This window comes from Salvelinus alpinus, chromosome 1, assembly GCF_045679555.1.
Source record: "Salvelinus alpinus chromosome 1, SLU_Salpinus.1, whole genome shotgun sequence".
In the NCBI taxonomy this organism is placed as follows: domain Eukaryota; kingdom Metazoa; phylum Chordata; class Actinopteri; order Salmoniformes; family Salmonidae; genus Salvelinus; species Salvelinus alpinus.
Genome location: NC_092086.1, coordinates 85718837 through 85743291, shown reverse-complemented (window position 1 = coordinate 85743291; position 24455 = coordinate 85718837). Strand labels below are relative to the sequence as shown.

General features: G+C 43.6%; 2 protein-coding genes across 4 annotated transcripts in view; one reads left to right on the top strand and one right to left on the bottom strand.

Moving 5' to 3' along the window:
- The first annotated feature begins 15321 nt into the window (after nt 1-15321).
- On the top strand, nt 15322-19618 carry LOC139532433 (spermatogenesis-associated protein 22-like). 3 transcript variants are annotated; one of them, XM_071330018.1, is made up of 8 exons: nt 15322-15638; nt 15916-15981; nt 16810-16950; nt 17172-17361; nt 17524-17899; nt 18288-18396; nt 18510-18607; nt 18956-19618. In XM_071330018.1, the coding sequence occupies exons 2-8, from the start codon at nt 15942-15944 to the stop codon at nt 19142-19144; spliced, it is 1143 nt and encodes a 380-aa protein (XP_071186119.1). In that variant the 5' UTR covers nt 15322-15638; nt 15916-15941; the 3' UTR covers nt 19145-19618. The 3 variants fall into 3 exon arrangements, with proteins under 3 accessions (XP_071186119.1, XP_071186110.1, XP_071186129.1); XM_071330009.1 differs by having other exon boundaries at nt 18953-19618; XM_071330028.1 differs by lacking the exon at nt 15916-15981 and having other exon boundaries at nt 18953-19618.
- LOC139532449 (LHFPL tetraspan subfamily member 7 protein) overlaps nt 19607-24455 on the bottom strand; it is a 225714-nt gene continuing 220865 nt past the window's right edge. The window contains exon 3 of the mRNA XM_071330040.1: nt 19607-22649. Coding sequence (XP_071186141.1) covers nt 22423-22649 — 227 coding nt within the window. The 3' untranslated portion in view covers nt 19607-22422. The remainder of the gene's footprint in view (nt 22650-24455) is intronic.

Here is a 24455-nt window from a genome sequence, read left to right as displayed (position 1 = left end):
CTTAGCACTCTGGGAGGAGGACACAATGGAGTTGTCAACCGTGATGGCGAGATCATGGAACGGGCAGTCCTTCCCCGGGAGGAAGAGCAGCTCCGTCTTGCCGAGGTTCAGCTTGAGGTGGTGATCCGTCATCCACACTGATATGTCTGCCAGACATGCAGAGATGCGATTCACCACCTGGTTATCAGAGGGGGGAAAGGAGAAGATTAATTCGTCCATGATCTGGACGAGCATTCTCGTCCAGATCATGGCATTTGTGGTTCTTTATGATAGCCTAATACGCGTTTCATTTGTTGGGGGTAAATACAGGCAAATATATTGATAAAAGTCACCTTGTCTGAGATTGTGGCTGTGGAAACCAGTTTTCTGTTTGACTGAGGGCCTTCGTTGTCAACGCCCCTAGCTGCTCGGCTGCCATGCTGCTCAGCAAGGCTTCAAATAGAGTACCACAGTAGTCATAAAACATAGCGGTCAAACATGGAAATGGTTCCAATCGTTTTTTCACCATTTATTTTTCCCAATGGGGATTTTAGAAACCCTTTAGATCAGAGGAAAGAGTGCATCCTACTGGCCCTCAAACACCACTTCCAGTAGCATCTGGTCTCTGATCCATGAACCAACCAAACAGACAACCAGGTGAGGAGTTCCTACTAATTAGTGATCTTATTGTGTCAATCAAGGAGCGAAAACCCGCAGACACTCAGCCTTCCATGGAATGAGTACGACACAGGTCCTTCAACCCTTTTCCATTGTATTTGACTCGCCTGATTTTTAAAACAGATTTTGTTTTTTAAATGATGGACTCTGCATAATTGTAAATATTTATTAAAATACAATTGAGGCATTGTACTGCTCAACATTTCTTTGTGCTTCAGGCCTTACCCAGAGGAGGTGGCTCTGGAGTAGACCGAGCTGGAGGGAAACCTGGAACAGAACTCCCCACTCCATAAACTGGAGAAAGACCTTTGAGGAATAACTTCCACCTTTGCACATTAATGGTTGGCCTACATTTTAAAGCTACTTAAATTCCCCCCCCCCCCCCATACTCTTTGTTAAATCTGTCTCGTTTTTTTGGTCTGTCTGATGCTCTTCTGGAGAGGTGCCAGTGGTGGGCCATTGGTTTTCCACCAAGGAGTAGAAATTGATCAGTTCTCTTCTGCTGGGAGACCAATTACTACTAGGGGAGATTAAAGAGTGCAGTGCAAGAAGGCTCCTCTCCCTGAGAAGACTATGCAAATCTCCATTGCCATGAAGGTAGGGACCCTGGAAACACAAGACACAGTTGCTCATACAGAAAGGCCATGTGTGTCATAAAAGGGTGGCCTTCGGACTTGCTGCCAGTATGTCACAGGCACGCTGAGGAGTCAGCGATTACCCTCAGGCCTAGAGCTAATGAAGCGAAACGCTGTTAACTCAGCCCTGACCCTTGTCATTTCCTATTTTCCTCTTCAAGTTCAGAGTAAAAGATTCATTTTCAACATGGGTAAAGTAAACAGGCTCAGATCCACCACTTAGATTCTTGCAATTGATTCTCTAAACATCTATGCCTTCCTTAGATTATAAAGAATATGTGCTAAGGAAAAGATGTAAAAAGAAAACTCGGTCTCTCTAGTCTTAGACAGATATTTTGTAAGAGTAACTATTGGCTCTTGATTAATGGGCTGAAGTATTTCCCCCAGTGATTAAAATAATGGACTAACTAGGATCCAGTGCAGGGAGTTGGAGCTCACACAGTGTGAAGTCCAAAACATGCCTAAGAGGCTCTGTGAATCTATGGAATGCAAACATGCGCGTGCACACACACACATTCACTGACATTCTCACCCCCCCTGGCAATCAATGATTGTAAATAAACCATGTGTAGGCCTGCCAGTGGTCATGACCTGGCACACTGCCCTTTATACACTGTTTGCCCCACCTTGATATAATACATACAAAACCCCTCCTATGAAAATAATAGCCCAGATTGTCAGTCATGTGCTCCACTGTGTGCAGATCCCACTACTTTTCTATCTAGGCTGAACAAATGGCAACATACTCAATATGAAATTGAATGTGTGATCCAAAAGACTCATCACTTTTAATCAAATTTGCAGTGCACTTTACTAAGAATTGATATGAAAGAGATATAGCCTCAGCAAAACAATCATTCCCCTTGTCTGATTATCAACCGGCACCCTGGCAGCTAAATGATTATGATTGGAAACAGGTTAAAAAGAATACACCAAAAACACACATCTACTTGGTCACAGTCTCTATCTCTCATTTTATTTATGCCAGTTTATAAAGTGTCTAGAGTTCCGTTGGTAGCACTGCAGTAACATGCACCTTTTGGTTTGGAGCTGAGGGGAAGTTACTAATTGACTGTGGAGACATGTCAATGTATATGCTCTTTGATCCCTCCCATTAAAGAATAAAAGAACAGGGGACAGGACACAGAATTGTTGAGACATTCAACCACTGGCCCTGACTCTGTAGGAGGCTGCAGTAGGTGGATATCAGTCTACTCACTCTAACCCCCACTTCAAACATCAGCGCTTCAAAAACACAACCTTGACAATCAGTGATTCTCTATTCTATTCATGACATTGGAAATGCATTGTGTGTATCCTACTATTCATATACTGTAACTGATTCAGATTGCATATATTGTGGTAGGGGAGAGTGGGGAATGTATATATTTAGGAAGAGGTCATCATTTCATGGAGTCCGTGAAGGAAGAAACCACATGGAAAAAGTGATAAGGAAGTTAGGTCCCAAATAATTGGTTTTCACCAAGTCAAATTAATTTGTGTTATAGGTTTCATGACAATCAAATGTATTTATAAAGCCCTTTTTACATCAGCAGATGTCAAAGTGATATACAGAAACCCAGCCTAAAACCCCAAACAGCAAGCAATGCAGATGTAGAAGCATGGTGGCTGGGAAAAACTCCCTAGAAAGGCAGGAACCTACTGTAGGAAGAAACCTAAAGAGGAACCAGGCTCTGAGGGGTGGCCAGTCCGATTCTGGCTGTGCCGGGTGGAGATTATAACAGTACATGGCCGGATTGGTCTTCAAGACGTTCAAACGTTCATCAAATAAAATAAAATGTTATTGGTCACATACACATGGTTAGCAGATGTTATTGCGAGTGTAGCGAAATGCTTGTGCTTCTAGTTCCAACAGTGGAGTAATATCTAACAAGTAATCTAACAATTCCACAACTACATAATACACACATCTAAGAAAAGGGATGGAATAAGAATAAATATATTTAAAAAAAATATATATATATTTCACCTTTATTTAACCAGGTAGGCCAGTTGAGAACAAGTTCTCATTTACAACTGCGACCTGTCCAAGATAAAGCAAAGCAGTGCGACACAAACACAGTTACACATAGAATAAATAAACGTACAGTCAATAACACAATAGAAAAAATCTATATACAGTGTGTGCAAATGAGAAGATTAGTGAGGTAAGGTAATAAATAGGCCATAGTGTCGAAGTAATTACAATTCAGCAATAAAACACTGGAGTGATAGATGTGCAGAAGATGAATGTGCAAGTAGAGACACTGGGGTGCAAAGGAGCAAAAAAATAAATAACAATATGGGGATGAGGTAGATGGATGGGCTATGTATAGGTGCAGTGATCGGTGAGCTGCTCTGACAGCTGATGCTTAAAGTTAGTGAGGGAGATAGGCGTCTCCAGCTTCAGTTATTTTCTTTTGCAAATTGTTCCAGAACTGGAAGGAAAGGCGGACAAAGGAGGAATTGGCTTTGGGGGTGACCAGTGACATATACCTGCTAGAGCGCGTGTTGCTAAGTTGACCAGTGAGCTGAGATAAGGCGGGGCTGTACATAGCAAAGACTTATAGATGACCTGGAGCCAGTGGGTTTGGCGACGAATATGAAGTGAGGGCCAGCCAACGAGGGCATACAGGTCGCAGTGGTGGGTAGTATATGGGGCTTTGGTGACAAAACGGATGGCACTGTGACAGACTGCATCCAATTTGCTGAGTAGAGTGTTGGAGGCTATTTTGTAAATGACATCGCCGAAGTCAAGGATCGGCAGTTTTACGAGGGTATGTTTGGCAGCATGAGTGAAGGATGCTTTGCTGCGAAATAGGAAGCCGATTCTTCTAGATTTAATTTTGGATTTGAGATGCGTAATGTGAGTCTGGAAGGAGAGTTTACAGTCTAACCAGACACCTAGGTATTTGTAGTTGTATTTGTTCACAAATTCTAACACAGAACCGTCCAGAGTAGTGATGCTGGACGGGCGGGCAGGTGCAGGCAGCGATCGGTTGAAGAGCATGCATTTAGTTTTACTTGCATTTAAGAGTAGTTGGAGGTCACGGCAGGAGAGTTGTATGGCATTGAAGCTCGTCTGGAGGTTAGTTAACACAGTGTCCAAAGAAGGGCCAGATGTATACAGAATGGTGTCGTCTGCGTAGAGGTGGATCAGAGAATCACCAGCAGCAAGAGCGACATCATTGATGTATACAGAGAAAAGAGTCAGCCCGAGAATTGAACCCTGTGGCACCCCCATAGCGACTGCCAGAGGTCCGGTCAACAGGCCCTCCAATTTGACACACTGAACTCTGTCTGAGAAGTAGTTGGTGAACCAGGCGAGGCAGTCATTTGAGAAACCAAGGCTGTTTAGTGTGCCGATAAGAATGTGGGAATTGACAGAGTCGAAAGCCTTGGCCAGGTCGATGAATACAGCTGCATAATTGTGTCTTATCGATGGCGGTTATGATATCGTTTAGTACCTTGCACATGGCTGAGGTGCACCCATGACCAGCTCGGAAACCGGATTGCATAGCGGAGAAGGTACGGTGGGATTCGAAATGTTGGTGATCTGTTTGTTAACTTGGCTTTCGAAGACCTTAGAAAGGCAGGGTAGGATAGATATAGGCCTGTAGCAGTTTGGGTCTAGAGTGTCTCCCCCTTTGAAGAGGGGGATGACCGCAGCAGCTTTCCAATCTTTGGGGATCTCAGACGATACGAAAGAGAGGTTGAACAGGCTAGTAATAGGGATTGCAACAATTGCGGCAGATAATTTTAGAAAGGGAGGGTCCAGATTGTCTAGCCCAGCTGATTTCTAAGGATCCAGATTTTGCAACTCTTTCAAAACATCAGCTATCTGGATTTGGGTGAAGGAGAAATGGGGGAGGCTTGGGCAAGTTGCTGTGGAGGGTGCAGGGCTGTTGACCGGGGTAGAGGTAGCCAGGTGGAAAGCAATGGCCAGCCGTAGAAAAATGCTTATTGAAATTCTCAATTATCGTGGATTTATCGGTGGTGACAATGTTTCCTAGCCTCAGTGCAGTGGGCAGCTGGTCCATGGACTTTAGAGTACAGAACATTTGAGTTTGTGCTACAGGATGCAAATTTCTGTTAGGAAAGTAAAGGCTAGATTTTTCAAACTGCCTGTGTGTATTGGTTCCTAACTAACCTGAAAAGTTGCATATCGCGGGGGCTATTCGATGCTAAAGCAGTACTCCACAGGATGTTTTTGTGCTGGTCAAGGGCAGTCAGGTCTGGAGTTAACCAAGGACTACATCTGTTCCTGGTTAAAAAAATATGTAATGGGGCATGCTTATTTAAGATGGTGAGGAAAGCACTTTTAAAGATTAACCAGGCATCCTCTACTGACGGAATGAGGCCAATATCCTTCCAGGATACCCGGGCCAGGTCGATTAGAAAGGCCTGCTCGCTGAAGTGCTTTAGGGAGCGTTTGACAGTGATGAGGGGTGGTCGTTTGACCGCAGACCCATTACGGACGCAGGCAATGATCGCTGAGATCCTGGTTGAAGACAGCAGAGGTGTATTTAGACGGCAGGTTGGTCAGGATGATATCTATGAGGGTGCCCGTGTTTACGGATTTGGAGTTGTATCTGGTAAATTCATTGATAATTTGTGTGAGATTGAGGGCATCTAGCTTAGATTTGTAGGACGGCCGGGGTGTTAAGCATGTCCCAGTTTAGGTCATCTAACACTACGAGCTCTGAAGACCGATGGGGGGGCAATCAATTCACATATGGTGTCCAGGGCACAGCTGGGGGCAGAAGGTGGTCTATAACAAGCAGCAACGGTAAGAGACTTGTTTCTGGAAAGGTGGATTTTTAGAAGTAGAAGCTTGAATTGTTTGGGCACAGACCTGGATAGCATGACAGAACTCTGCAGGCTAACTCCGCCCCCTTTGGCAGTTATATCTTGTCAGAAAATGTTATAGTTAGGGATGTACATTTCAGAATTTTTGGTGGCCTTCCTAAGCCAGGATACAGACACGGCTAGGACATCCGGGTTGGCAGTGTGCTAAAGCAGTGAGAAGAAAAAAAGTTAGGGAGGAGGCTTCTGATTTTAACATGCATGAAACCAAGGCTTTTACGGTTACAGAAGTCAACAAATGAGAGCGCCTGGGGAATGGGAGTGGAGTTAGGCGCTGCAGGGCCTGGATTAACCTCTACATCACCAGAGGAGGAGTGGGATAAGGATACGGCTAAAGGCTATAAGAACTGGTCATCTAGTGCGTTCGGAACAGAGAGTAAAAGGAGTATAGATTCAAGGCATAATGTACAGACAAGGGTATGGTACGATGTGAATACAGTGGAGGTAAACCTAGGCATTGAGTGATGATGAGAGGTTTTGTCTCTAGAGACATTTAAACCAGGTGAGGTCACCACGTGTGGGAGGTGGAGCAAAAGGGCTAGCTAAGGCATATTGAGCAGGGCTGCAGGCTCTACAGTGAAATAAGACAATCACTTACCAAAACAGCAATGGCATATTGACAAGGCATATTGACATTAGGAGAGGCATGCGTAGCCGAGTGATCATAGGGACCAGTGGGTAGCTTGGCGAGCTGGAGACACGGCGATTCAGACAGCTAGCGGGCCGGGGATAGCAGGTTAGCATAAGGGCCTTTGGGGGACGTCACGACGGAAGAGTGTTGTAGCCCCCTCGGACGGTTACGTCGGCAGACCAGTCGTGATGCATCAGCAGGGCTCTGTGTACGCAGTAACAGGGTCCAGGCCAATTGGCAAAATAGGTATTGTAGCCCAAGAAATTGGCTGATGGACCTCTTCAGCTAACAGTCCGATATGCTCTAGACAACTAGCAGATGGGCCTTCAGGGGACGTTGCGACGGAGGATCCTGTTGAAACCCCCTCGGACGGATTACGTCGGTGATGGATCAGCGGGGCTACGTGTCGGCAGTAAAAGGGGTCCAGGCCAATTGGCAAAATAGGTATTGTAGCCCAAGGAATGGCTGATGGACCTCTTCAGTTAGCCGGGAGATGGGCCTAGCACGAGGCTAGTTCCAGGCTAACTGTTGCTTGCTTCGGGACAGAGACGTTAGTCAGTGGTAGCCACTCGGATAGCAGCTTGCTAGCTGCGATGATCCAGGTGAAAATGTTCAGCGCTTTCGGTAGGAATCCGGAGATGTGGAGAAAAAGCAGTCAGGTATGCTCTGGGTTGAATCGCGCTGTGCAGACTGGCAGGAGTTGACCGGGCTAAGGTTAGCTGATGACTGCTAGCAGTGGCTAACTGACTACTAGCTAGTTAGCTGGCTAGCTTCTGTTGGGGATTCTGGTTCTAAAGCGGGTTCCAGGAGAGTATGTTGAAATTGAGGTTAAAAATATATACGAAATATATGAAGAAAAAAAGGATATGTACACGGGAAACGACAAGACAAAGACGTCTGAACTGCTACGCCATCTTGGAGTGAGGTGAGCGATGACCGAGTGGCATAGGCAAGATGCAATACATGGTATAAAATACAGTATATACATATGGGATGAGTAATGCAAGATATGTAAACATTATTAAAGTGGCATTATTAAAGTGGCACGTGATCTATTTATTAAAGTGACCAATGATTTCAAGTCTGTATGTAGGCAGCAGCCTCTCTGTGTTAGTGACGGCTGTTTAACAGTCTGATGGCCGTGACATTATATACAGATCTCTGGACGGATACACTTTTACGCCTGCTAGGCTAGATCATACAGTCATTGGGTTAGATGCACACAGACCGCAACGAGAGGGATCGAGACAGTTTGTGAAAGTATGCCTTATCTACTTTGAAGAACTAGTAAAATTATTCAATCAAACAGCTCTGCAGCATACTTAGGCATATAGCTACATAGGAAGACAGTACAGTATGGGGAGCACATAGATACCATTATATGGCCTGGCTGGCTGACTGCTACTGCTGGAACAGAGATGATGGATGACTTTAAGGACTGAAAAATAGCTTCTATTTTTCAGTCTCTCGGTCCCAGCTTTGATGCACCTGTACTGATCTCATAGATGACCAGCAAGGTCAAATAATAATCACAGTGGTTGTGGAGGGTGCAACAGGTCAGTACATCAGGAGTAAATGTCACTTGGCTTTTCATAGCCGGGCATTCAGAGGTTGAAATAGCAGGTGCTGTAGAGAGAGAGAGTTGAAAACAGCAGGTCTGGGTCAAGGTAGCACGTCCGGTGAACAGGTCAGAGTTCCATAGCCGCAGGCAGAAGAGTTTAAACAGGAGCAGCGGCCAGTTGGACTGGGGACAGCAAGGAGTCATTAGGCCAGGTAGTCCTGAGGCATGGTCCTAGGGCTCAGGTCCTCTGGAAGGGGAGGGAGAGAAAGAGAATTAGAGGGAGCATACTTAAAATCACACAGGACACTGGATAAGAAAGGAGAATAACACCAGATATAACAGATGGAACCTATCCCCCCGGCACCTAGACTATTGCAGCATAGATATTGGAGGCGGAGACAGAGTGGGTCGGGAGACACTGTGGCCCTGTCCGACAATACCCCCAGACAGGGCCAACCAGGCAGGATATAACCCCACCCACTTTCCCAAAGCACAGCCCCCACACCACTAGAGGGATATCAACAGACCACCAACCTCCTACCCTGAGACAAGGCTGGGTATAGCCCATGAAGATCTCCTCCACCGCACGAGTCCGAGGGGGCGACAAACTGGACAGGAAGATCGCGCCAGTGACTCAATCCACTCAAGTGACGCACCCCTCCTAGGGGTGGCATGGAAGAGCACTAGTAAGCACCAGTGACTCAGCACCCGTAATAGAGTCAGAGGCAGAAAATCCCAGTGGAGAGGGGGGAACCGGCCAGGCAGAGACAGCAAGGGCGGTTGGTCGCTCCAGTGCCTTTAAGTTCACCTTCACACCCCTGGGCCAGACTACACAAAATCATAGGACCTACTGAAGAGATGAGTCTTCAGTACAGACTTAAAGGTTGAGACCAAGTCTGTCTCTCTCACATGGATAGGCAGACCATTCCATAAAAATTGAGCTCTCTAGGAGAAAGCCCTTCCTCCAGCTGTTTGCTTAGAAATTCTAGGAACAATAAGGAGACCTGCGTCTTGTGACCGTAGAGTATGTGTAGGTATGTACGGCAGGGAAAAATCTGAGAGAGGGGTAGGAGCAAGCCTATGTAAACGCTTTGTAGGTTATCAGTAAAACCTTGAAATCAGCCCTAGCCTTAACAGGAAACCAGTGTAGAGAGGCTAGCACTGGAGTAATAGTATGATCACATTTTTGGGTTCTAGTCAAGATTCTAGCAGCCAGAGAGCGTGCTATGGAGTAGACGTGCTTTGCTAGAGCTCCACTCTATTTTGAAACAAATTTAGTATTTATCTTAACCTCTCACAACCTATAACTTCAAACAAATATGACAAAGGGAAAAGGCACAAAAAAAGGGGGCGCTAAACAAGATAATTTGAATGAGATAGACAACGAACCAATTTCAACGTCGCCGACCCACGAGGAGTTAGCTGCAGAGGCTAGCTTCCAAGAGTTCCCCACAGATCCTACTCAAAGTGACATACTGGCTGCCATAAACTCACTAAGCAAGAAGGTGGACACAAGGTTGGCTGATATCTCAAAGAGTATTGGGACTTTGGCCGAAACTGTGAAGGCAACTAAGGGAAGGGTGCATGAGGTTGAGCAGACGACAGTCGATCACGAGGCCAGGCTACAGGACATAGAGAAACAGTGCGCAACCCTCAAAAATGACAACAAAACCCTGAAGGCCCGACTGGAAATGCTTGAGTCGCATTCAAGACGCCAGAACATCCGAATATGTGGGATCCAGGAGGACACTGAGAAAGGGAAACCCACTGAATTTGTCTCGGAGCTGATACTGGCATTGCTAGGGAGTGAACACTTCAAAACGGCCATCCTGATCGACCGCGCACACAGATCTCAGGCAACGAAGCCGGCCAAGGGCGGGCCACCAAGGCCATTCATTGTACGGCTGCACTATCCCCAGACCAGGGATCGCATCAAGCTGGCTAGTCAAAAGTTCCCCCTTAACTACAACGGAAAGAGTATGATGAGGTACGCAACAAATGCAGGGCGGCCAACATCCGATATGGATTCCTCTTCCCAGCCCGGTTTAAGGTGACAGTCGAGGGATCAACACGTACGTTTGACAACCCAAAAGAGGCCGATCTGTTCTTGACAAGCAAGCTCCCTGGCTGAGGATACAGAACGGCCTGCTCTCTTTGCTATAGCAATGGAACCCCTTGCTACTCGCATTCGGGCATGTGCCGATATAGCTTCTGTTAAAATAAAAGACACACGGCACAAAATTTCCCTATATGCAGACGATGTTCTTTTGCTTTTGTCCAAGCCTAAAACTTCTATTCCACTCTTACTTAACTTGATAAACACATTCGGCTCCTTCTCTGGCTACAAGATAAACTGGCAAAAAAGTGAGTTGATGCCAATATCACGGCCAGTGGATATGCAATTTCTGCAATCTACCCCGTTTAGAGCAGTGAGGGACAAGTTCACAAGCCTTGGCATTGTAGTGACAAGAGACCTTGATTGCTATTGAAAGCGAATCGGGACATGAAAATATCAGCTTAAACAAAATATTGATTTTTGGAAAACTCTGCCTATTTCCTTGGTTGGTCGTATAAACGCTATTAAAATGGTTGTCCTACCCAGGTTTCTTTACCTCTTCCAATGTCTACCCAATTTCATACCACAAAGCTATTTTAAGAAGCTGGATTCAATAGTAACTCAATTTTTATGGGATAACAAGGCAGCCAGAATTTCAAAGAAGCATTTATGCAAGTAAAAGATAGAGGGAGGCTTTGGCCTTCCTCACTTCAAACTGTATTATTGGGCTGCTAATCTGAACATTGTGTCTTTCTGGAGGGAAAGTCTACCTGCGATGAGACAGAAGGATATGCATTCATGGCTTTTGATTGAGCAGGCCTCCTGTCAATGTTCCTCACTCCCTGCACTTGTTAATAGCCCATCATATGTGAAAAAAAGACACTTATGACTCTAATCCAGTCATTTGTCATACGCTTAAGATCTGGAAACAGATTAAGTATTTTCTTAACATACCCACTGTTTACATAGACATCACAATTTGCCTGAATCATGCTTTCCACCCTGCATTGGATGATGTGGTGTTTCCACAGTGGAGGGAGAAGGGGCTCACAACAATTGGTAATCTATACATAGATGGTCAGTTAGCTTCATTTCAACAATTACAGGGAAAGTTCAACATGCCAACAACACATTTCTTCAGATACCTCCAAATCAGGAATTTCTTAAGGACACATATCCCACAGTATGGCATGAAGCCAAATAGTCCTACATTAGATAGCTTGATCCTTGTCAAACCCCATTCAAAAGGGTCGGTCTCTAGACTGTATGATGTGCTACAGGGCCACATAGAGGTATCCACAGACACCATTAAAAGGGCTTGGGAACAAGAACTTGGTTCAGAAATCTCAGATGAGGACTGGGTAGAAGCTCTCAGGAATATAAACCACAGTCCAGTGAATGCCAGACACAATCTTGTACAGTTTAAGGTGATACACAGGTTACATTACTCAAAAGTAAAACTGCATAAAATATTCCCGGACACCTCACCACTGTGTGAGAGGTGCAAGCAGGATGAGGGGACGTTGACCCACTTATTCTGGACATGCCCTAAGTTACATGCTTACTGGGCTCTCATTTTTGATTACTTATCTAAAGCCTTTGATAGAGTTCTAGCCCCAGACCCATTGATCACTCTGTTTGGTACAGTTGATGGGAATAACCAGGAAGGGAAAGCTGTCTCTCTTTGTACTCTATTAGCCAAAAGGCTCATATTGCAATTTTGGAAATTGGAGACTGTACCTACCTTTGAAATGTGGTTACGGGATTTAGGGAATGTAATACATATGGAAAAGATTCGATACAATACCTCAAATAGAAGTCCAGTGTTTTACAAAATATGGCAGCCGATACTGGATAAATGGTCTAGTCCCGCTTCATAACTGGGTTGACGATCTGCTGCTACTCTGTGCTGTACTCCACTCAATATTTATTTTTGGCTTAACTACACTGCTTGTAATGACTATATGCTGTCTTCTTATACATGTACCACCTAATAGTATTTTGTGTATGTGTGAGTTAAGTTTTGTCCTCTAAATTGGCCATCCCATTCAACAGTACAATGAATGTCATTGTTTGTATTGCTGTCTTTTTTATTTTATTTTTATTGGAAAATAAAAGATTCTAGCAGCCGTGTTTAGCACTAACTAAAGTGTGTTAAGTGCTTTATCCGGGTAGCCGGAGAGTAGAGCATTGCAGTAGTCTAATCTAGAAGTGACAAAAGCATGGATGAGTTTTTCTGCATCATTTTTTAACAAAAAGTTTCAGATTTTTGCAATGAAAGTTAACATTGTGTTTCCGAATGACATCACCAAGAGGTTAAATATATAGTGAAAACAATAGTGGTCCTAAAACAGAACCTTGAGGAACACCAAAACTTGTCAGAGGACAAACCATCCACAGAGTCAAACTGATATATTTTGGACAGATAAGATCTAAACCAGGCAAGAAGGTTTCCAATCTCTCCAAAAGAATGTGGTGACTGATGGTGTCAAAAGCAGCACTAAGGTCTTAGAGCACGAGGACCGATGCAGAGCCTTGGTCTGACACCAGTAAAAAGTAATTTACCACCTTCACAAGTGCAGTTTCAGAGTTATGATTGGGTCTAAAATCAGACTGAAGCGTTTCATGTACATTATTTGTCTTCAGGAAGGCAGATTCAAAGAGGAGTCCGTAGTTTGCTTTCTAATGATCATGACCTTTTCGTTCATGAATTCTTCACTGCTGAAGTGAAAGGCATCCTCTCTTGGGAATGCTGCTTTGTGGTTAGCTTTGCAACACTATCAAATATACATTTTGGATTGTTCTTATTCTCAATTAGGTTGGAAAATAGGATGATCGAGCAGCAGTGAGAGCTCTTCGATATTGCACTGTACTTTCTTTCCAAGCTAGTAGGAAGACTTCCAGTTTGGTGGAGCTACATTTATGTTCCAATTTTCTGGAAGCTTGCTTCAGGGCTCGGTATTTTCTGTATACCAGGGGGCTAGTTTCTTGTGACACAGTAGCTATAAAAAGTGATTGAGTAGGCTGCATAGATTTCATGACCAGAAGCTCAAAAGACAAAAAACGCAGCCATTTTTGGGGTGGTAAATTGAAATTTGCTGTCGTAAATGTTAGCAACACCTCTGCCTTTGCGTGAGGCGCAGGGGATATGGTCACTAGTGTAACCAGGAGGAGAGGCCTGATTTAACACATTAATTTCATCAAGTTTAAGCCCTGTTTGTCAGGCCAATCACATCAAGATTATGATCAGTTCTTTGACTATAACTGCCTTGGAAGTGAGGGATCTAACATTAAGTAGCCCTATTTTGAGATGTGAGAGATCACAATCTCTTTCAATAATGTCAGATATGGAGGTGTCACGCCTGCTCCCGCTCATCCTCCCTGGCGCTGGAAGGCACCAGGCTCCCCAGCTTTACATACTCCTGCCACCATCATTATGCACACCTGTCTTTCCCCGTCATGTGGATCAGCGTATTATTGGACTCCCCTGGACTCAATCACCTGTTTATTACCTCCCCTATATTTGTCAGTTCCCCATCTCTGTTCCCATCTGCTGCATTAATTGTCGTTGTTTACCCAAGTGCTGATGCAGCTCCTATTTTGTTACCTGTCTGTTCTTGACTAAATGCTTCTCAGTTCCAGCGTCGGTCCTTACAGAATGCTGAAGCCATCATACTAAGCATCGTGGAGTGCTGGTGTTCCGGTTGGTGCTGACGTCTGGTCCAGGGGCCGCCACTGATGGAACCGGGGGTACCTAAGCCAGCTCGAGAGGTTCTTGCCCCGGTTGGCTCGGAAGGCGCCCATCCCACGGCGGGCTTCAATCAGATCGTCAGGATTTTACGCCCAGCCGGTTCGTCAGGCTGCTACGCCTCCGCCGGATCATCGGGCTCCCAGGCCTCTGCCGGTTCGTCGGGAGCTTACCTCAGCTGACCCGTCAGGCTCGCCCAGGTGGGCAGAGGGGGGGTACTGTCACGCCTGCTCCCGTTCCCCCTCACTGGCGCCAGGCTCCCCAGCTTACGCACTCCTGTCACCACCATTACCCACACCTGCCTTTCCCCGTCACGTGCATCAGCGTATTATTGGACTCACCTGGACTCAATCACCTGTTTATTACCTCCCCGTCTCTGTTCCCCGCTGCTGCATTAATTGTCATTTGTCGTTGTTTACCCGTGTGCTGACACTGTTCCTGTTTTGTTACCTGTCTGTTCCTGAATAAATGTTGACTCCCCGTATCTGCTTCCCATCTCCAGCGTCAGTCCTTACAGGAGGTCTAGCTGTGTGGGTTAATATAGTCAAAATGTTTGTCTTGGGGTAAGTTGAGCCAATGGCCATGGGGTAAATTGAGCTAACGGTTGAGCCAAAGGCAAGTTGCGCAAATTGAGGTGTTTTCTTCCCAGGCATAATGTAAGCGACTATGTCGTGGGGTCTGAGGTAACAGGGCCTGGCCTATGACTCCACCTTTGCCTCTCCCGAGCCAGTTGGGGAATGGCAGAGTTGAGACACGATCAAACATTTGGGAGAAAAAGGGGGTGAAGTTCAAAAAGTGTATATTTAAATTCTCGTTTAACACCTAACAAAGTGTGTGTTGGGTGTTAAACCTGTTAAAAGATTATTAAAATGATTAATGGGAAAAAACGATTGTTTGGGTAAGAAATATTGACATGGTTTTGAAAATGTAGTGGTAATATTTCATTCAATACAGAAATGTGTAAGCGGCGTAATTTACCCTCTCCTGTTGCTCAATTTACCCAATAGCTTGTCCGGATATTTTTTAAACGAACGTTTACTTGAATTCTGATTATTTCCAGACATACACAACATCCTGAAATATATGTAGATATCTTTGTTAGAAAGAATACTATATTTCCCTTGACAGTGACGCTGAATGTAAATTCTCTCTCAATTTACCTACAAGAGCACAGTAAAAGCCCAGTTACCAGTACCTGAACATGTGAGAAGAGTGTAGAGGCCATAGTATGTAGGCCAAACCACTTACTCAGTCCACTTGGAAAAACGTGCATTTGTAAAAACAACAAAAAAACGATGTATTTATATAACGTGCAGCCTCCCTCTCTTAGCTAGCCAAGAAGTGGGAAATCGCGGGTAGTAGCGCGTGCCTATCGGATCTAACTGGCGAAAAGGAGGCCCCTGCTTTATTCGAGGACGCTTGGAAGAGACTGACGAGCTCTCTACAATAGGTATTTAGCTAGCTACTTGGAACAGTAACAAGAGGTAAACACTGGAAATACATTATTTAATTAAATGTAACTTAGCTAGCATTGATGAAAACGAAACATTGTTTGATGATTTGGTTATTTAGCTAGCTAGCTACTAAAACATAGCTATTGCTAACTTTTTTTGCTAACGTTACGTTACTGTAGCTAGCTAACTAAGTTACTGTATTTGGGCACAGTGATAACGACAGCGTGCTAGCAATAAGTTGTTTTTGATGCTTTGTAGATAGTGGTGTCAGGCTAACTAGTTAAAATGTTTTTTATTAATGTATTAGACTCTGAGTGAAGACACTGGAATACGATGAAAAAATATGATAACCAGCAGGCCAGACCGACTGCAGGTTTGTGAAATTCAAATCAAATTGTAACGTTATGTCACCTGCGCAGAATACAACAAATGTAGACCTTAACGTGAAATGCTTACTTACAAGCCTTAAATCAACAATGCAGTTTTAAGAAAAATACCTATATACAGGGGGTACCCCACCCCCGCGTTCTTACATTTACATTACATTTACGTCATTTAGCAGACGCTCTTATCCAGAGCGACTTACAAATTGGAAAGTTCATACATATTCATCCTGGTCCCCCCGTGGGGAATGAACCCACAACCCTGGCGTTGCAAGCGCCATGCTCTACCAACTGAGCCACACGGGACCGTGGTTCTTCATTGCTGCGACTTGCTTGCAAGTCGAGATTTCTGCTCTTCACTCCGTTGTCAGTTTAGCCTACATTTCACTGCTCTTAGTAGCAGAAAGCATTTTTGCCTGCAGTTTTCGGTTTGGCTCTTTGATTCAAGTGTATGTGGCGGTTCTAGCTTGTATGGCGCCCTGGGTTCCCCTCCCTCCCTCCCTCCCTCCCCCTCCCTATTTGACACTGATGTGTGCCACAGAAAGTATTTGACTCTAGCCACAAAATATAGGTAATTAGAAGGGGAAGGGGGGAGAATTCTGGCAGGGGGGAGGTTTTCGGCACAACACCAGTCCCGAGTCAATGTGCGGACAGTGAGTAGCAGCAGTATAAAATAATATAAAAAAGATCGAGGGGTCAATGCAAATAGGCCAGGTTGATATTTTATTAATTAGAATGTGATGGGTGCATTCATTGTCAAAACATTGTCAACACTGTCATGAGAAAAATGTAATGTCTCATGATCATTTGCTTTCCAGGCTGCCTCTCTGTGCCTCTTTTTAACCAGAAGAAAAGGAGCAGGCTGCCTTTGACATCCAATCCCTCAGAGAAGAAATTATGCTCCGGCAATGAATACATGCCTACACACAGCTCTGCTTCATCCATCATCAACACATCAGGTAAGAGGAGTATAGGCTACTTCTCATGGACTTCAGTGGTAGCAATAATCAGATGTGTTCTGTGATTCATAAACTTTGCTTTTATTATTCATTTTTCTTGTATTTTAAAAGAGCGAGAGATTCTACTATCTCAGTCACTAGATGGCACTACACACAAAGAAAAATCTTTTTTGCTGCCTATATCTCAATGCTATAACAGAATATTTTTTACCTCTGCTCAGGTAACACAGGCTATTACCAAGATCAAGCCCCAAGGTGTCCTGCACCTGCTGCTCAGGACAATCAGTGGAGCAGACAAGGCAACCAGCAGCAGTCTCAACCACAGTCACAGTGTCCTAACAGTCAACCTGTGCTGGTACCTGTGGGGAGAAGCTTTGCACCTCCACACCCATACAACGCTGGGAATACAGGGTATGGAAAATTGATAGGTCTCTCTGTAGATTATAGTGCAGATAAAAAGTTAACCTGCAGATGAACACTGTCTATATACTGTATAGTACTAGAGATTTTTTTTTTTGACTGATGATTTTGCAACACACAAACCTGTCATATCAGTGTTTCGCATATGTCCAGTCTGCAGATGGGACAGCCACCAGTGAGGCAGGACTCAAGAGCCTCTACAAACCCCAGACAGAGCAACTACAATGCTCCTTGCAGCAGTGGGAACACACAGAGCAAGCCGGTACCCCCAAGCAGCTACTCTCAGATGGGTCAGCAGCAGTCAGGTTACAGACAGAGACAGGACAACCCACCAGAGCCTCCTCTTTACTCCCAGCAGTCTAAACCCATTCCCCCTCCAAGCAGACCAAGTCATGGTCCTGGACCACAGAAGCAGAACACATCCTGGAAGTTTATAACCACCACCAACACTGGGCCACAGAAACAACTGATGGAAGACAGTATAGACACATATCAAACTCAAAATACCTCTCAGTCTCAGGTACAACATGTAAGTAATCTGTGCTAATTGTAGTTTATAGTTTAACATACTGTAGGACCCTCAAACTCCACTTTGGACCTCGATGCCGTTAGACCTGGGCCACCAGGTGGGTGCAATTAATTATCTGGTAGAACAGAAAACCAGCAGGCCTTACCACGTAGGGTAACAGCTGAATACCCCTGCTGTAGGAAAACAAAGGTTTCTGTTAATTACTTACCATAAAATAACAATGATATAGTTTTCATATTTAACCCAATTGTAGGTATGTTTAATCAAGTTAAAAATATTGTTAATATCTTTTCATACTAGTCTTGTAAAGTGTATGTTGTTTAATGCTAGATCAGTGATTTAAAGTATTAATGTCTCTTATATTGTGACGGCGCCATCTGTGTTCCAGGTCAAACCAGCAACTGAGAACTCTCTGAGGATCCTGACTGCTGTCATTGATGGCATTAGACACTGGAGCCATTTCAAGGACAGAGCCCCGTACCTATTTGAGATTTTCGGTAAGTTCTCAAGAAGTGTCACTTTTCTAACATTGTATTTACTATTACTTGTACTCTATACACAATTTTTGTAATGTTGTTTTATTAATTTATATTCTATGTCCGTCCCACAGCCACTCTTGACTCTGCAGTCACCGCCGGGTCTCATGGAGCTAAGAACTTCCTCATGAGAGATGGGAAAGAGGTGGTGCAGTGTGTCTTCTATGAAAATGTGAGTCAGAAAAACACTTCCTCTTTAATAGGAAATTGAGATGTGCAGTTACAGGGCTGTCTAGAGTTAATCAGAGGACAACAATCAATTACTTCATGTTCAGCACATTTTTTAAGGCCTAAAAAATCCACAGTTCTTTTCAGTATCAAGAACTTTGGTGACTATTTTATTTCAACAGGATACTTACCAGCTGCTACTGATCACCAGCATTATAGAGCAGTAGTTTGTTTTTCAACATTGCTGGAGGATATGGCTTCTCAAATCGTACTGTATCTCCAGGGTGGATACCCATTATGTTACCTTTACCATGTTGTGCTGGATGTATACCCTTTATGTCCCCACGAGGAGCTGGAGCTGCCCAGGCTGATCCGAGGCCAGGTGCATCGCTGTGTGGGGAACTACGACCGCACCAGGGACACCCTCACCTGTGTGTCTGTCAGGGCCGCTCTGCCCTCAGAGCAGAGGAACGCACAGGAGTCTATCAAAGCCTCGGACGCTGAGATGAGGGACCTGGTGAAATCACTCAGTGAAGTCTGATCAGCAGCACAGAAACACATAAGGGAGCTTCCAGCAACAGTTCAAAGGCAAAACAATTGTCTTTGTCAATGGGTTCTTGAGTATCACTATATGGCAAGTGCTCTCCTCTATTAGAAACTGAATGATCCTACTGTATATAGAGTCCTACTGTATGTAGATCCTTGACATGTCTGAAGATTCTCCAGGGATGAGTAGTACGTGATACCCCTATTTATTTTTGAAAGAATATTCTGAACTGGGCAGTTCAAGTGTATACAGTTTCATCTGCTTGCCTGTAAAGGGCGCCATCTGTTTGTGACAAGCAACATATTAAGATTGTATGTTTATGAATTTCCCAATGTTAAATATGTACATCATCAGATTACAGGTAAGATATTTAATATTCTTCTTGTGTATATAATACTTAACACATAAAAAATGTAATGTGTGCAATTCTGTTTTTGGACACAAAATAAAAAACCCTTCTCTTCCTCATTTATTAAACTTTTTATTACAAAGAAAATTCACAGAACAGCAAACATTGTTAAGAGGCAAGTTCCAGATAAAACAAACACATTGTTGATGTAATAAGTCAAATTATATATTTTAAGGGGGGGGGGCAGTTAATGAAAAGTGAGCTACAATAACATACAGTTATTAGTTTATTTACAACCAACATATTACAATGGAAAACCTAGTTCTACTACTCTACAAAAACAGTTTCACCAGTGCTGAGACTTGACACACAATGTTTCAACATATCGGGGTACAAATCCTGTGCAGTAAGTGAACCCCAGTCATTCCCAGTATCAAGCACAGTATGAGGTCCAATACAAATACCAACATTTCTTTCTTGGTCTTCTTTTCAAAACATGGCAACACAATTACATTGTTTTTTTTATCAGGAATTTTCCTCTAAGTAATTTTGGCAATTTTCAATGAAGTTCAACTCAGTATTAAGCTCGCATGCACACACACCTTGGAATGCAGTATGTATGTAAAAGCACACCGATTTGTTGAATTGGCTGCGTAGTCAGGGAAATTATACAATTTGTCCATGATACATGATAAGAATAAAACGATTCAATTAGGAGAAATGTGATGGCAAAACACACTAATCCATTGGCTTATCTCAGAAGTTAATTATTTTTAGCCACGCTTTACATATTACCTGGATAATGTGTCAACTTAACACTGATAACTGCAGGCTAAGTTCAATTTGTACTGCTCTCAAGTTGTGCCACTCTACTTGGTGTATGGGCATGCCAGGAATTAATGCATTAGCTGCATGTCACAACCTTTTAATTTAGTGATTAAAGTGATTTTCCTCTTGTGAATAAATTGGCAGGGGCATAATTCAACACAAGTACAACTCTCTCTCATTACCTTCAAGCTTTTAGAAGACATCCGTTTTTTTCTTCTATAGAACATTCTTACAAATTCAAGAAGATTATAATGTACAGAAGCACATCTTGAAACATATACAGGAAAAGTACAGCACACAGGGAAAATAATAACATGTGAACATTTCTACACTACAATATCCACAGTTGAAGTAGATAGTAACCTGATATTAATAAACTCTTAGAAAAAAATATGCAATCTAGAACCTAAAAGGGTTCTTCGGCTATCCCCATAGGAGAACCCTTTGAAGAACCCTTTTTGGTTCCAGGTAGAACGCTTTTGGGTTCAAAGCAATGTAGAACCCAAAAGCGTTCTACCTGGTACCAAAAAGGGTTCTCCTATGGGGACAGCCGAAGAACCGTTTTGGAACCCTTTTTTCTAAGAGTGTAGTATTGAAGTAACTTGTCTTGGTTTCGTTATAAAGGCACACGTTGGCATGGTCAGAGCAGATATATTATAATCTAGATCAGCTGTTTTACTATTTATTAACTAACCCCAACTTTATCTGCACTCTAGTCTAGAATTTCAAGACAATGCTATCTTATCTTCTTGCCTTTCGCCTGATTTCATGTAGTCCTGAATTATAGTGTATCGCTAGTATTGTGTTGTGTAAAAACTGAAATAATAATGACTTGGGCTAACAAGACAACCATATTAACACTAGGAACTCTGGAAAGGTTGGTAGAAGGATGCCATGTCATCCCAACATCACATTTGTAACAAATGCTTTTCACATGCCTTAAAAGTTGACTATCTGACACGTATTGTGTTATTATGCACACCTCTCTATATTAATTTGTCTTGAAGGCAGGTCAGACACTTCTGTATTGTTTGGTACATCTCCATTGAAAAACATGTCCAACAATTTCTCTAGAATTGTTTCTGTCCAATGGTTCACTGCTTGAGACTTGTTGAAAATGTGAATGGTCTCCGACTTTTTAGAACCATGTTGAACGCTAAGTCAGATGGCGAGTCCCCAGGCTAATGTTTCACTGTGCTACACGTCCATCTTATGACATCCTTACAGCCAGAGTGTTGTTCAATGCTGGATCCAAACTGCATCTAGATCCAAACCTATATACAATCCCCTTTCCTCAAACTCCTCTGGACGGAGTCTTTGAATGCGCTCACTGTGTTGAGATCTATGGGTCTGAGTCAGTGTCATAACTTTCTGATCCTTGCTTTGTCTTGATGTCAAATGGGTCTCCTATTGTCTTGACTGTTTTCCAAATCCACATGAACCCATTGAAGATAGAAGCGTGTCCATGTCCTTTGATAACTGTAGAAATATTTCATATTGTCTGTTAATCTCATGCCACCCTTGACGATTGAAGATTCTCCTTATTGTCCAACCTTTTCTCATGCAAACAACTCTCTGATGATTCTGGAATGTTACACTTATTCAGTATTTCCCACTCTTATTGCCCACTATTAATGTCACCATGGAGTCATTATGGTTATAGTCCTGACCATCAACCTCTGTCTGGTTACTGTAATGTTTAACCAACTTTCTATGTATAACATATGAATGTTTATGTATACTTCTGTCCATCTGAACAGAGGTTGTTGTTATCAATCCTTATGTTTCTTTCAAACATGTATTTTTTCCAGAAAAAATCAGAAAATGCAAAGTCACAAATTGACAGTAAAATAAAGAACATAACAATAAGGTCAATTATTAGATCAAAGAAATATATTTTGCTTGAAGGAAGACGGTACATAAATGTTATTCACAGTTGTGTATAGCCTAGTTGTATATCAGTGGGAAGGGCTTTTTAAAATGGCATCCTACAGAAGAAGTGGACGCAGGGGTTTCTCCATCTCCATGACATCATACACGGAAGTAGGGAGTATTGTAGTAGACTGACTGGATGAGGGTGGGGTCAGTTGTTGCCCTATAAGAGAGTGGGCAAGGGTGTCGGGGACAGGTGCTCCTTTGGGGCGTATTTGGCGAAGAAAGGCAGGAAGAGTGTGAGCATGACGCTGACGATGGCCAGCATGTATCCCCAGCCAATCTGGCAGTCTCCGGCATAATAGATGTCTGAGTCCCCGCAGAAGGATCTCACCAAGGTGGAGTTGAGCCCAAAGGGATAGACCAGCAGCCCAGATCCCATGATAAACACTGGAGGAGAGAGGAGAAATGGAAGAGGCTTTGGTTACAACCAGGGTTACATTCAAATACAATATCTTTAGACAGCACTTTGGACAACAAGATCCCCTATTGTTCAGCTTCCCACAAATATATCTTACATCCCTCCTTCTCATGTGCTTCTTTCAGTTATCCTTACATTTCAATCATCCTTCCAACTGAACTAAATCAAAGATCCAGCTGTAAAAGTTTACATCCGGGCTCTTTGCGTTCAACTTGACAAGTGTTCCTGGTAATGTTGACCCCTGGCCACTTGGTGGCACTAGAGGTTTTGCATTATGAGCCGACAGCCCACAGATACGGTCAAAAGTGTAATTTAGGAGCTTCACTGTCTGCCCTATCTCCAGTTGCACCCTGAATAGCACCTATAGAAAAATAAATCACTACTGAGATTGAGTCTCAACTCAGCCAGGGAGTGATGGAGGAAGGACTGATTGAGGAGAGGAAATAGGCTTTTTATGTAAAAAAAGGAGCTCTGATGGCTCTGGATTGACAGGCCTGGCTAATGCAAAGTGAATCATGTCTCCCAAAAACCATTAGCACTTCTCATGCCAAACTGACGACCACAAGAAAAGAGCCTGGCACTTTAATACACAGCAATCAGCTTTCCCAGACAGTATCACATCCTTAGTGCCCCATGTAGCGACTGGCTGAGAGAGTGGCTCAGTTTTTCAAAATTGAGTTAGGTCTGCCAGTCAGCGCTGCCAAGAAGCAGCTATCCATTGCTGAGTATCATCATTACTACTCTTACTCATTTTGAGGAAAAACAAAGGTTAGATTTCCATTAAACTGGACTGTCATTGTTTGTTTTCTACGATAAAATGAAATAATAGGGTACTATCGATAACGAACTATCATTCACAGCTGTCTGTCTGTCTATAAAACACATTAAACACGTATCATCTTTTGTTCATGTATTGATTCCAGAGTTTCTGAGTTTCAAGGACAGTGTAGCAGCAGAGTTGGAGTGTAATAGTGAAGTTATAAGATAAGGCAATGGGGATGTCAAGTATCAAATCGTTTTATGCTACAATGTTATAGATTTTTGGGAATGGGTTGAAGGGAGCTCTATATAATGACATTTCCCATGCAGAAGAGAGAGTGATAAGATTTAACTTTTTGATGTGTGTTTGAAAACCCTCTGGGAGAGACTGGTGAGAGGCATGCTAAGGGCACAGAGGAGAGAGAAACCAATAGAGATAGAGAGAAAACCGACGAGAGAAAATGAGAAGGAAGGAGAAAAACTGAGTCAGAGAAAGAAGGAGGTGAGAAAAAGAAGCAGAGGGAACGGGGAGAAGGTTGTATGTGTTGGAAGTTAGGGCACTGTGTACCAGAATCACCCCATTAGAGTGAGCTGTTTGAGGCTGAGGATGTGGCTGCTGGAGCCCCAACCCAGAGCTGAGGCTGCTGTACCCCCAATCCACCCAGAGCTCTGTCTCTGTCCTGCTCAGAATGGGCCTGTGTTTATCTGCAGGGGCCTGGCTCTTCAAAGCAGCCTGGCTAATGATACTTTAATGGCCTTCTCTATCAAACCATCATTGGTTTTGTGGAAGGTGCACAAAGACACAGGCAGGGTTTCCTTTTCAAGGCACTTCCCTCGCCGTTCCTCTCCACAACAGAGAGATGACAGCAGTCACACACAGCCAAAACCCAAATGGATAAATAATGAAGAAACATGCCAGGCCCCCAAATAGTCGATGCAGGAATTAAATCAAACCACATAACATAGCTTTGAAACAAGTGGCATGAAAGCCTTGAGGGTAGGTATACAGAGAGGGG